Source organism: Trachypithecus francoisi, unplaced genomic scaffold (assembly GCF_009764315.1).
Source record: "Trachypithecus francoisi isolate TF-2019V2 unplaced genomic scaffold, Tfra_2.0 Lachesis_group10, whole genome shotgun sequence".
Classification (NCBI taxonomy): domain Eukaryota; kingdom Metazoa; phylum Chordata; class Mammalia; order Primates; family Cercopithecidae; genus Trachypithecus; species Trachypithecus francoisi.
This window is the reverse complement of record NW_022681455.1, coordinates 98,346,931-98,359,752: the sequence shown is the minus strand read 5'-3', so window position 1 is coordinate 98,359,752 and position 12,822 is coordinate 98,346,931. Positions and strand designations below refer to the sequence as shown.

Genomic DNA, 12,822 nt, shown 5'->3' with positions numbered 1-12,822 from the left:
GAGCCCTGCCCTGAGGGGGAGCCACACCTTTACAGAGATGTCCCAGGCTGATTTTGGTGGCTCATGTCTAATCCCAGCACTTTTGGAGGCTAAGGCAGGCAGACTGTTTGAGCTCACAAGTTCGAGACCAGCCTGGGCAATATGGTGAAACCTCCCTTCTACAAAAAAAATACAAACGTTAGCTGGGCATGGTGGTACACACTTGTAATTCCAGCTATTCAAGAGGCTGAGATGGGAAGATCGGTCGAACCCGGGAGGTGGAGGTTGCAGTGAGCTGAGATCGCTGCACCCCAGCCTGGGCGGCAGAGAGAGACCTTGTCTCGAAAGAGATGTACCAGAGGCCAGGGCAGCCCAGGCAGGCAGGAGGGGAGTCCCTGAGAGCCACTGTAGGGTGGAGAGTATCAGGGATGGGGTCAAGATCTAACGCTTCCCCACGTCACCAGTGGCCCTGTTACCCGTTCCCATTCACGGCCCCGCTCCTGAGCCTTGACTAGGCCATGCATTCATTCACTTCCTCATTCATTTAACCCATCACAAGGAGGCAGAGAGGGACTTGAAGTCTCTTTCTCTGCAAAGGGAAGAACACAATTTCTACATGGAATTGAGCTCTGTGACCTTATCCTTTCTGAGACCCAATGTTCCCACAGGCACAGTGGGGGTAGCTTACATCTAGATTTCATATGAGAAATAATATGTGTGGCATGTCTAGCCTGGGCCTGAACAGGTGTCAGTGACCCCTGTGCCTAGCTATGGCTATTGTTAGGGGGGAAGCCAGCATGGCAGGAAAGGAATTAATAACCTGGGGTATAGAGTTTTTAAGGGGTCACAAACCCCTCAGACATCGGAGCTAAAATTTGAGCATATGTTGGCTTTTCTAGGGAAACAGAGCTGGCTTTCTCTAGATTTTCAAAGGGGCTTGTGCCCCAATAAACTAAGAACTCTCCTCCCTGGGGCTAAGACTGGCACATCCGTCACTGGGCAGCTCGGGGAAGGGAGGGTAAGCAGAGCAGGGCGGGGGCGGGGCAGGGGGATAGCTGTCTGGGACCTCCTTCTGCAGGGCCCTCTGCCGGAGGAGCTCGAGCTGCCCAGCAGTGGGAAGGGCACGCTTCCTTGGCAGCAATACTCCTTCCCAAGTGACATCCTGCAGGGAACTGCAACATGTGAGCCAAGTACGAGTAATGAAGGAGGATTCCTTAGAAATTCCAATAGCATGAAGAATAACAACTTTTACAAAGCGAGCATTTGTGGAGTGCTTGCTGGGTGCCAGGGGCTCAGGGTCCCGAGCTCCTACAAATGCGAGGTCCTGCATCCTGCCCCAGTGCCCTCCTGCCCCGTTCTGCCCAGCCTGAAGCACAGAGGGTCCCCACAGACCCAACAGCGTGGAAGACAAGGAGACTATGTGCCATGTCGTTGGAAGATTCCTCCAGCCGGGAACGGTTTGGGGTAAAGCCAGAGTTTTGTAGACATCACGCCTATGTCCTCTCTCTGTTGGTAGCCCAGCGGCAGAAGCACCCAGCTCCGGGACAGCCCAGGGGTCTGCAGAGTTGGGGGTGCTGCTCCGTCCCGCTAAACGCTGCTTCGCGCGCCCTCTGATGGCCAGAACCAGTATGACGGGGGTTTGATCGGCCCGTTTTGGGTTCTGAAACTTGCAGGCAACAGGTGATGTGGAGGTGCAGGGCGGTCCGCAGCCCTGCCCAAGGCCCCGCAGCTATCAGAGGCAGAGCCCCTACCACACTCCCCAGCAACCTCTGCTTCCTCCTTCCTGCATGCATTGCACGTTACCTGCCTGTCCTCCCAGTGGACCACGAGCTTCTTGAGGATATGGGCGAGTCTGTTCAGTTGCCCACGGCAGGCAACAGTGGCTGTGAAGGCTTTGACAGCTCCCTTGCTAAGAGTCCACCATGTGCCAGGCTGTCTTCTAACATCTCATTTTGTCCTCATGGTCTTCTGTGAGGGACATTCTATTGCCATCCCCATCTTATGGAGAAGGAAACTGAGGTTTGGAGAGAGAGAGAGAAATTTGTCCAAGTTATGCAGCTAGAAGGTGGCTGAGCCCAGCCAGCCTGGTCCAGAGCCCGTGTTCTATCTAGGACGCTGCATAAATAGCTGGTGCAGGAAAGCCTGCGGGGACTGCCTGGTCTCTAGGCCCTTCTGACCTCACCTTTGCTGACCCAGGGGAGGGCTCAGCCTGGGGGGTGGACAGGTGTCAGAGGGACCCTTGCTGCTCTGTGATAATCACACACAAGCTTGGTGGCTTCATGCCTTTTGAGCCGCTGTAGTAAAATACATGAGACTGGGTAACTTATAAAGAACAGAAACTTACTTTTCACTGTTTTGGAAGCTGGGAAGTCCAAGATCAAGGTTCTGGCATCTGGTGAGGGCTGCTCTCTGCTTCTAAGACAGTGTCTTGAATGCCACAGTGTCCACTAGAGGAGAGGAACACTGTCCTCATATGGCAGAAGGCAGAAGGGCCGAAGGATGTGGAAATCTTCCACCAGGACCTTTTGTAACAGCTTTAATCTATTTATGAAGGCAAAGCCCTCGAGGCCTAAACAGCACCCAAAGGCCCTACCTCCCAACACCATTGCATTGGGAATTAAGTTTCCAGTGCCTAAATTTCGGGGGACACGTTCAGACTAGAGCACTCAGGGCATTTCCTATGCCTTTTACCACACAGTAGGACCGCCTCCCCCATACCTCCCTTCCAGAAGGTTCACAAGCCTGCGTCAGAGGGTTAACTGCTGGTGGATGACATCTCAGAGAAGCAGATAGCGCCCAGCTCTTGCACTTACCAACTAGTGACCATGGGTGTGCCCCTTCCCTTTGGGGGCCTCAGTTTCACTATCTGGAGAATGGATGGGCTGGGGGGTGGTGGTCAGAAAAAGTCATCCTCAAGATATCTTCCAAACTTGATGTTGCTTTTCATAAGCCAACATGGCAGGTGACAGCAAACGAAAAGACTGGAAATTGAAGGAACACTGAAGGAAATTAAGGAAGCGCAGTCATTAGGAGTTGGAAGACCCTGGTCTGGCCTCCTGCCAACTCTTCCTGGAAGTCCCCTAGAGCCTCAGTTTCCACATCTGTAAATGGGGATGGCAACATATCCCTAGAGACACAACCGCACCTAATAGTATTCGTGAACCTGCTCTGCAAATGGCAACGTGCTCTATGCGTGCAGGAGGTGGTTTTTCTTGCATAAATGAGCTGTAAAGGGTTTCTGTCTTTTGCACAACGTGCATCTATCAGAGGTGTCTGAGGCAGACCACTCAGGGGCGGCAGAGTGGGGCCTATGATGACCCATGTTCCCTTTCTCCTCTCTCTCCAGTTATATTCGCTGTTACTACTTTGCTGTGAAGACCCTCATCACCATCGGGGGGCTGCCTGACCCCAGGACACTCTTTGAAATTGTCTTCCAGCTGCTGAATTATTTCACGGGCGTCTTTGCTTTCTCTGTGATGATTGGACAGGTATCGGGGCACCAGCCCGGCTTCCCACCCCACCTGACTGCAGGGCCCCCTCCCACTGTTGCCAGAAATGTCACCCTCTGCGCCTGTTCCTTTTGGATGAAGCCTGGGAAAGAGCACTGGACTGAGAGTCAGGGGCCTGGAGCACTGTGCTCTGTGCGGTGGAGGGGGTAGTGGTGAACTCGACCCTGTTTCCTCTCTGAGGTTATTCTCATTTGAAATGTCAGTTCCTCTGGGTGCACTGGGCTGAATGGTTTTCTACAGAGACTGAGGGAGAAACCCCTGGTGTTTGTTGGTGTGTGCCGGGGCAGCATCTTACATTCTGGTCGAGACATGAGGTGACAGTCAGAGGTCCTCAACGTTACCTTTGAAGGGCCCCGCCCCGAGGAGCAGCACACTGGCTTCCTATTTCCTCCCGCATGGAGTCAAAGTGGCTGCCGTCACCGAGGGACTGTGTTGTACCAGAATCAGCCCAGCCCAAGGAGCTTTCCCCACTGGTGTGGTCCCAGGGACCTGAGGCCACCAAAGGGCTGGCAGTCTCCCTCCCTTCCTCTTCTCCACATCCATGCTGGAGGCAGAACTTCCCGTCAGTAAAACTTTCTCTGTGTGAGGACATCTGCTTCCCTGCTCCCAATGCCCCGCCAGGAGCACATGCCCCTGGTCTGTGTGAAGTGATACATCCCAAACCCATGGAATAGCCCCCACTCCCATGACCCAGTGGCTTCCTTGACCTCCCCTAACCTTTCCTCCTAGATGAGAGATGTGGTAGGGGCCGCCACCGCGGGACAGACCTACTACCGCAGCTGCATGGACAGCACGGTGAAGTACATGAACTTCTACAAGATCCCCAAGTCCGTGCAGAACCGCGTCAAGACCTGGTACGAGTACACCTGGCACTCGCAAGGCATGCTGGGTAAGATGGTCACACCCTGACAGTCACCAGCTCCCAGCCAACTCCTGTTGCCTGGTGCCCGGTGCCCTGCCTTCGGGGCACCTCCCTTGTCCTCTGTGTCTCTGAGGCCCTGAGTACTAGGGCCTCTTTTGACTGTGTCCCCAACCTTGGTGTGAGAGGGGCCCAGTGGGTCCCCTGAAATGCCTCCAGCAGGGCTGTCATGAGATCCCTGGAGACTTGGAGGGCTTGTCTTCTGTGTGCCTGCCCCCCTCACTTCACACACCTTGAAATGCATCCCCATGCAAGAGTGAAATGCAGTTTGTGTGTGTGTGTGTGTGTGTGTGTGTGTGTTTATTTATTTATTTGACATGGAGTCTCATTCTGTCACCCAGGCTGGAGTGCAGTGGAGCAATCTCGGCTCACTGCAACCTCCATCTCCCAGATTCAAGCGATTCTCCTATCTCAGCCTCCCAAGCAGCTGGGATTACAGGCATGTGCCACCATGCCCAACTCATTTTTATATTATTAGTAGAGACGGGGTTTCACCATGTTGGCCAGGCTGGTCTCGAACTCCTGACCTCAGGTGATTCGCCAGCCTCGGGCTCCCAAAGTGCTGGGATTACAGGTGTGAGGCCGAAGTGCAGTTTAAATTAAAAAAAGAAGAAGAAGAAGAAGAAGGACTCTCTGTGCCTTCCTCCCTCCCTTCCTCTCTCTCCCTCCCTCCCTCTCTCTTCCTCCTCTGTCCTCTCTTTCTCTCAAGGACATTGCACGCCCCATGACAGGCGCAGCAGGCTTAGCCCTGGATCTCCTGGGGCAGCTCTAGAGCTGCACAGCCAGGTTGGGGTCCTGAGTTCATCCCCGGAGCTGCAAGACTACGGGCATGTCACTGCCATTTCCTCATCTGTAAAGTCGAGATTATAGTAGGGCACCTCTTGGGTTGCTTAGGGGATTTAGTAAAATAATTTTGCCTTTAATCCCAGCACTTTGGGAGGCTGAGGCAGGAGGATCACTTGAGCCCAGGAGTTCAAGAACACCCTGGGCTACATGGCAAAACCCCATCTCTACAAAAAGTCAAAAAATTTAGCTGGGCGTGTTGGTGCATCCCTGTAGTCCCAGCTACTCAGGAGGCTGAGGCTGGAGGGTCACTTGAGTCTGAGGAAGTTGAGGCTGCAGTGAGCTGTGACTGTGCCACTGCACTGCACTCACTCTAGCCTGAGTGACAGAGCAAGACCCTGTCTCAGAAAAATAAAAATAAGTCCATGTGCGGTGGCTCATGCCTATAATCCCAGCACTTTGGGAGGCTGAGGCGGGTGGATTGCTTGAGCCTAGGAGTTTTTAGATCAACTTGAGGAACATAGTGAGACCTTGTTTCTAAAAGAAAAAACATTTTTTTAGCTTCTCAGGGTTCAAAGTATTAAAAACATTTTATTTTAATAAAAACTAAAAACTAAGATAATCTTTATAAAACACTCTATTAAAAAGTGCCTGGCTTGGCTGGGTGTGGTGGCTCACTCCTATAATCCCAGCACTTTGGGAGGCTCAGGTGGGTGGATCACCTGAGGTCAGGAGTTGGAGACCAGCCTGGCCAACAGGCAAAACCCCGTTTCTACTAAAAATACAAAAAATTAGCCAGCCTGGTGGTGGGCACTTGTAGTCCCAGCAACTTGGGAGGATGAGGCAGGAGAATCGCTTGAACTAGGGAGGTGGAGGTTGTAGTGAACTGAGATCATGCCACTGTACTCCAGCCTGGGTGACAGAGAGAGACTCTGTCTTTAAAAAAAAAAAAAAAAATGGTGCCTGGCTCACTGGCTCATAGAAGTGCTCCAGAGACTTTAGTTCTTGCTGATGTTGTCCTTACAGGGGACTGGGAACACAGGTGACCGATAATTGCAACAATGCAGGGACTACTAACATAGTAACTGAGTGGAGGATGTCAAGGGAAGGCTTCCAGGAGGAGGTGACATTAGTGCTGGGTTCTGAAGAACAAGTAGGAGTTTGGGAAATGCACAGGGGTGCTCCTGGCAGAGGAAACGGTATTGGCAAAGGCTGGAGTTGAGAGAGGGCGCTCTACAAATCTAGAGTGGTTCCATACAGCGGGGCAATGGTGTGCCCTGATAAGCCGGTAGGTAGGCACTTGGCCCATATGTGTGCCTGGGGTGGGGCCTGGCCTTGCCTCTAACCCTTGCCAGGCCTTGTTCACAGATGAGTCAGAGCTGATGGTGCAGCTTCCAGACAAGATGCGGCTGGACCTCGCCATCGACGTGAACTACAACATCGTGAGCAAAGTCACACTCTTTCAGGTACACCCTTTGGTGCCCTCACCCTCAGGGCTGTGGGAGGCTCCAAGCCCAGTCTTCTCTAAACAGCGTTCCTTTCCCTTTGTCACTGGGACAGGGCTGTGACCGGCAGATGATCTTTGACATGCTGAAGAGGCTCCGCTCTGTTGTCTACCTGCCCAATGACTATGTGTGCAAGAAGGTGAGCTGGCCCGGCAGCCCCTGCTGGATCTGGGGTTCACGATCCTCCTGGCTTTCAAGGAGCTGAGCTGGAGGGGCACCTGCCAGCCCAGGGCAGAGCGAGATTGTTGGGGAGGGAGAGGAGCGTCTGCGGCTTTGTGCTGCAGTGACCTGACAAGATCCAAGAGCAGGAGCGGATTAGGAGGCTTTGCCAGTTCTATGCAATCAGCACACATGTGCCTCTGGCTTTGCAAAGCATTTCCTCAGCTCCACTGACACAGGACCATGGGGTCCAGGACAAAGACCCCCGCACCTTACAGAAAGAGAAGCTGCGGAGCCTGAAGAGGGGCAGGGTCTTGACTGTGTAGCTGGAATTGCTTCTGGGGTCTCTGTCTTCCCATCAGGAAAATGGGGCAGGAGAAGGGGTGGGCTTAGGTCAGAGGTTGCAAGCTGGTGGCCTTTGGGTAAGATCCAGCACACAGGTATTCTGTGGAGTTTTTTTTTCTATCTAATTTTAAGAAAATGTAGAATTGGTCCCTAACCTTTAAACATTTGAAGATTTCATATAAAAATTCAGATTTCTGGCTGAAAAGAGACAATCCGCCAGCACTGGGTCCACTTTCCCAAATGGCAAGAACCAGCTGGGGTGGAGGAAAGGTTGCCCCAAAGGGGGACATTGTGTCCCTTCCTGATGCCACAGCCCCCACCGCTCCCCACTGCCCCACCCTAGAATCCCCTCCCTGCTCAGCTTCACCCTCTGATCCCAGAAAACATCTGGGGTTGAATCCTGGGGTCTAACAATGTCTAGAGCCCTTTCTGCTCCCTGTCTTTGGGGTTCAAGGTGAGATCAAGGTCACTTGGTGAGTGAGGGGAGGGATCAGGAACCCAGGTTTCAGTCCTCTTGCCCAGAGCTGTTAATAAGCCTGGGTGTGCGTACAAGGGGGAGGACATTACCCAAGCAGGCTCTGCAAGACTTGGGAACCCCCGTCCCCAAGAAGGTCCCTGTCTCCAGGTTATATGTTGTGCAGCAGTGAAATTTCTGGAAGCAGAGAGCCAGGGTGAAGAGGGGGAAAGGATGCTTCAGAGGGCTGAGGATTTAAAGCTGCAACCTTAGGGGCCAAGAGGGGTCTGGGAGCAACAGAGTGACTTGCCTGACATTGGAGTTACTTTCTGGCTGTGCAGCCTTGGGCAAGTGGCTTGCCCTCTCTGAGTCCTGCTCATCTCATGGATAAAGTGGGAGATGTTGATAGTATCTCCCTCATGGGGTGGTTGTGAGGGCTGAATAAGATGTGCATACAGAGCTGAACACTGTGCCTGGCACACAGCAGATGCCAGTGCTGTTGCTGTTATCTTCGTGGCTGATGCAGAGTTTGCTTCAAATGAGAAAAAGTGAATCTAAAGTCTGTGATTGCAAATTAAATTGAGCACTTGGTGAGCACGTGTGAAGGGCGCCCTCTGCTGTCTGATTTTGCTCTGCAGCGATCTCTTTGAGACACCCTGGGCGCTGGTTAGTGAGGTGAAGGTCCCCTCACCCTTTCACCCTTCTCAAACTAAACAGAAACAGGGAGGCAAACCTCTCTTCTTTTTTGTTAAGGAGGTCATGCATGTGTGAAATGCACAGGAATTTTCTGTCAAATAAGTCAAAAGTGTGACAGTTACTGCCCTTGGTCACTTCCCGGACCCCTTATTTATTTATTTGTTTGTTTGTTTATTTGAGACCAAGTCCCACTCTTTCACCCAGGGTGGAGTGCAGTGGCACTGTCTCAGCTCACTGCAACTTCCACCTCCTGGGTTCAAGCAATTCTCCTACCTCAGCCTCCCAAGTAGCTGGGATTACAGGCATGTGCCACCACGCCCGGCTCATTTTTTTAGTTTTAGTAAAGACAGGGTTTCACCATGTTGGCCAGGCTGGTTTCAAACTCCTGACCTCAGGTGATGTGCCCACCTCGGCCTCCCAAAGTGCTGGGATTACAGGCGTGAGCCACCGCACCCGGCCCCCTTTTTAATTATTATTATTATTATTATTTTTCTATAGACTTCCTCTTCCCCTTTTAAACACATGTGACTCACAGGTAGCTGGCCAGGACAAGGGCCCGAGAAGGCATGAGGATTGGAAGGCACGTGGCAGACTAGGTGTTTCTAATTACAGTCCAAAGCAAGCTATTCATTCATGCATGCGTTTGGTTTGACTTGGGATTAAGGCCATTGTATGCATTTGCCAGGCTGCCACGGGACACTGCACAACACCACAAGCTGGGTGGCCTCTCTCCTCGGCTTGTAGGTGGTCATCTCAGTTTTGTGTGTGTGTGTCTCCTCGCATCCTCTTGTCTCTATGCCTGTCTTTGTGTCCACATTTCCATTAGGACACCAGTCATATTGGATTAGGTCTAGAAAGACCTCATCTTTAGGAATTACATCTGCAATGACCCTATTCCCAAATAAGGTCACATCCTGAGACGCTGGGGATGAGGATTTCAACATAGAATTTGGGAGGGGTACAGAATTCAACCCATAACAACCATGAACTCTGGAACTAGATTATCTGGGTGCAGATCCCAGCTCTTGGGCAAAGAGCGATCTCACCTCCGAGGGTTGTTGAGGATAAGTAGTACACCACATAAAGCAATCTGGGGCTGGGCATGGTGGCTCACGCCTGTAATCCCAGCACTTTGGGAGGCTAAGGCAGGCAGATCACTTGAGGCCAGGAGTTTGAGACCAGCCTGGCCAACGTGGTGAAACCCTGTCTCTACTAAAAATACAAAAATTAGCCGGGTGCAGTGGCATATGCCTGTAATCCCAACTACTTGGGAGCCTGAAGTATGATGCCTATAATCACAGCTACTTGGGAGGCTGAAGCACAAGAATTGCTTGAATCCAGGAGGCGGAGGTTGCAGTGAGCTGAGATCATGCCACTGCACTCCAACCTGGGTGACAGAGTGATTCCATTTCAGGAAAAAAAAAAAAAAGCAATTTGAATACTATCGTTATTGTTTTTCCCATTCCTGTTGCAGTTAGCAAATGCTTCCCGAGCCCCTGAAATATGCCAGGTATAGATATCATTTGATGGTGAACTGCTATCTGATTTGCCCTGCCTCCATCAGTGAGTCTAACTGGAAATTTGCAGAATTCCATTATACCTGCACCTCCCAGGTTAGCTGGCACTTCCCATTCCAGGACATCACTAACTCCCCCACTGCAACCCTATCAGTTACACAGGACATGGCGTAGTCACTCCTCCAAGTCTACAGATGGGGAGACTGAGGCCCAAGCGAGACGTGACTACCCCCATACAACACCCCAAGTTGTGGTGGCAGGGCTGGACCCCAGTGCCTAGGTTCCTCCTTGCGGGACCTCCAGCCTCTGGATCCAACCCTGGCTGCTTCTCTGGTGACGTTGAGGGATGAACAGAGGAACTTGTCCCTTCTCTGTTTCAGGGGGAGATCGGCCGTGAGATGTACATCATCCAGGCAGGACAAGTGCAGGTCTTGGGCGGCCCTGATGGGAAATCTGTGCTGGTGACGCTGAAAGCTGGATCTGTATTTGGAGAAATAAGGTCAGAGACAGCTGGGGTAAAGTGAGGGGCCTGGGGCAAGCACTGGGAAAGGAGGCGGCCAGCGGGCAGTGAGAGTGTCTATGGCTTGGCACCTGCTGATGTATGCGGGGATGGGGGTGGGGGAAGACTCTTATCTGTGTGGGGCCACCACTGTGCTCCTCACATGGGAAAGAAAGATCTAAATATGACCAAAACCACAGTCTCTGAAGGGTCTCCTTCCTCCCTTCTCTGCCCCAGCTTGCTGGCTGTTGGGGGCGGGAACCGGCGCACGGCCAACGTGGTGGCCCACGGGTTTACCAACCTCTTCATCCTGGATAAGAAGGACCTGAATGAGATTTTGGTGCATTATCCTGAGTCTCAGAAGTTACTCCAGAAGAAAGCCAGGTATGCAACTTTTCTTTCATTTAATAGAAAATTGCTAAGGACAATGAATTTCTCTTACATAATCACAGTACCTTTATTTTTTATTTATTTATTTTTTGAGATGACGTCTTGCTCTGTCACCCAGACTGGAGTGCATTGGAGTGATGATGACTCACTACAGCCTCAACCTCCTAGGTTCAAATGATCCTCCTGCCTCAGCCTCCCATGTAGCTGGGACTATAGGCACATACCACCATGCCCGGCTAATTTTTAAAAATTTTTCTAGAGCTGGGGTCTCACTATATTGCCCAGGCTGGTATCAAACTCCTGGGCTCACATGATCTGCTCTGACCTCCCAAAGTGCTGGGATTACAGGTGTGAGCCACTGCGCCTGGCCTAGTACCTTCATTAAAATAAGGAAATTTCATATTGAAACAACACTATTATCTCATTCATAATCCATCTTCAGATTTTGCTAATTCTTCAAGAGTATCCTTTGTACCTTTTCTTCTTTTCCATTCCTGAATCAAGTCTAGGATCACATATTGTAATTGAGGTGCAGAGTATTCTTAGTCTTCCTTGATCTGGGATAGTTCTTCAGGCTTTTCCAACCTTTAGTGACTTGGATGTCTTTTGAGCATACGGGCCAGTTATTTTTTATTTGTTTATTTTTGAGACAGAGTCTTGCTCTGTTGCCTGGGCTGGAGTGCCGTGGCACAATCTCAGCTCAGTGTAACCTCTGCCTCCTGGATTCAAGCAATTTTCCTGCCTCAGCCTCCTGAGTAGCTGGGATTACAGGCGCGTGAGCCACCACACCCGGCTGATTTTTGTATTTTTAGTAGAGACGGGGTTTCACCATGTTGGTCAGGCTGGTCTCAAACTCCTGACCTCGTGATCTACTCACCTCAGCCTCCCAAAGTGCTGTCATTACAGGCGTGAGCCACCACACCTGGCCCATACAGGCCAGTTATTTTATAGAATGCCCCTCAGTTGGGGTTTGTCTGATGGTTTTCTCGTGACTACCATTAGAGTCTGCATTTTTGGCAGGAAAAACTCAGAAGTCATGTCGCTTCTGCAGCAAGTGTATTGAGAGGCACATGATGCTGGTTACTCCCAATATCGATGATTTTCGCTTTGATTACTTGGTTAAGGTTTCTGTACTGTGAACCTATTTTCCCTTAAACCTAATTCCTAAGTAATTAGTGGGGAGTCACCTTCAGACTATGAGGATATCCTGTTCCCTATCAAACTTTTACCCACCACTTTTAGCATCCTTTGATGGTTCCTCTCTATGATAGTTACAAAGAGATTGCTATGATAGTTGTAAAATGGTAATTTTGTAACTCCACTCCTTCCTTGATTATTAACCCGCGGTCAGCTGTATGGAAGACCTTTTTCTTCTCTCCCATTTGTTTATTCATTTCTCAATGTATATCGGCATGGATTTACTTGATTCCATGAATACTCTGTTAACAATTATTATTTTGATGCTCAAATTGGTCCAATTTGGCCCTGGGCACTTTTTCAAGGTGGCTCATTTGTGACCTTTGTGATATCCGTGTCATATTGGAGCACTTCCTTGCTTACTCAAGTAACAGTAAGCCACAACCAGATGCCCTGGTTCATCTTGTACATCCCTTGTGGTATCCTGGAAATGGCAGTTTTCTCCAAGGAGCCTTGATTCCTTTTACTGCGGGATGGTTTTTAGAAACCAAGATCTGAGTCCTAGGAGCACTCATTGCTACTGGAGTGCTATAGGTCTCTGCAGCAGACAGAACCAAGAAACACACCCACATACACACCAGGATGTGTAAATACAAATATATTTATATAAAATACATATACAATATCTATATATAAAATACATACACACACATATACATATATATGCCAACATCAATTTTTCTGTTTTTCTACTGATTAATCTATCCATAAAACAATTTCAATCCAGCACCACAGAATTCATTATTTTTTAATTGTAATTTAATTTTATTTTTTGAGACCGAGTTTCACTCTTGTCACCCAGGCTGGAGTGCAGTGGCAGTGGGGCCATGTCAGCTCATTGCAACCTCTGCTGGGATTACAGGCATGTGC

General features: G+C 50.5%; 1 protein-coding gene across 3 annotated transcripts in view; it reads left to right on the top strand.

Moving 5' to 3' along the window:
- The window catches only part of CNGB1 (cyclic nucleotide gated channel subunit beta 1), an 85,995-nt gene that overhangs the window by 59,044 nt on the left and 14,129 nt on the right, over positions 1 to 12,822 (top strand). For all 3 annotated transcript variants that reach the window (XM_033218607.1, XM_033218605.1, XM_033218606.1), the window contains 6 exons: positions 3,326 to 3,467; positions 4,218 to 4,377; positions 6,559 to 6,656; positions 6,751 to 6,834; positions 10,247 to 10,365; positions 10,603 to 10,749. In XM_033218607.1, the coding sequence (XP_033074498.1) occupies positions 3,326 to 3,467; positions 4,218 to 4,377; positions 6,559 to 6,656; positions 6,751 to 6,834; positions 10,247 to 10,365; positions 10,603 to 10,749 (750 nt within the window). The remainder of the gene's footprint in view (positions 1 to 3,325; positions 3,468 to 4,217; positions 4,378 to 6,558; positions 6,657 to 6,750; positions 6,835 to 10,246; positions 10,366 to 10,602; positions 10,750 to 12,822) is intronic.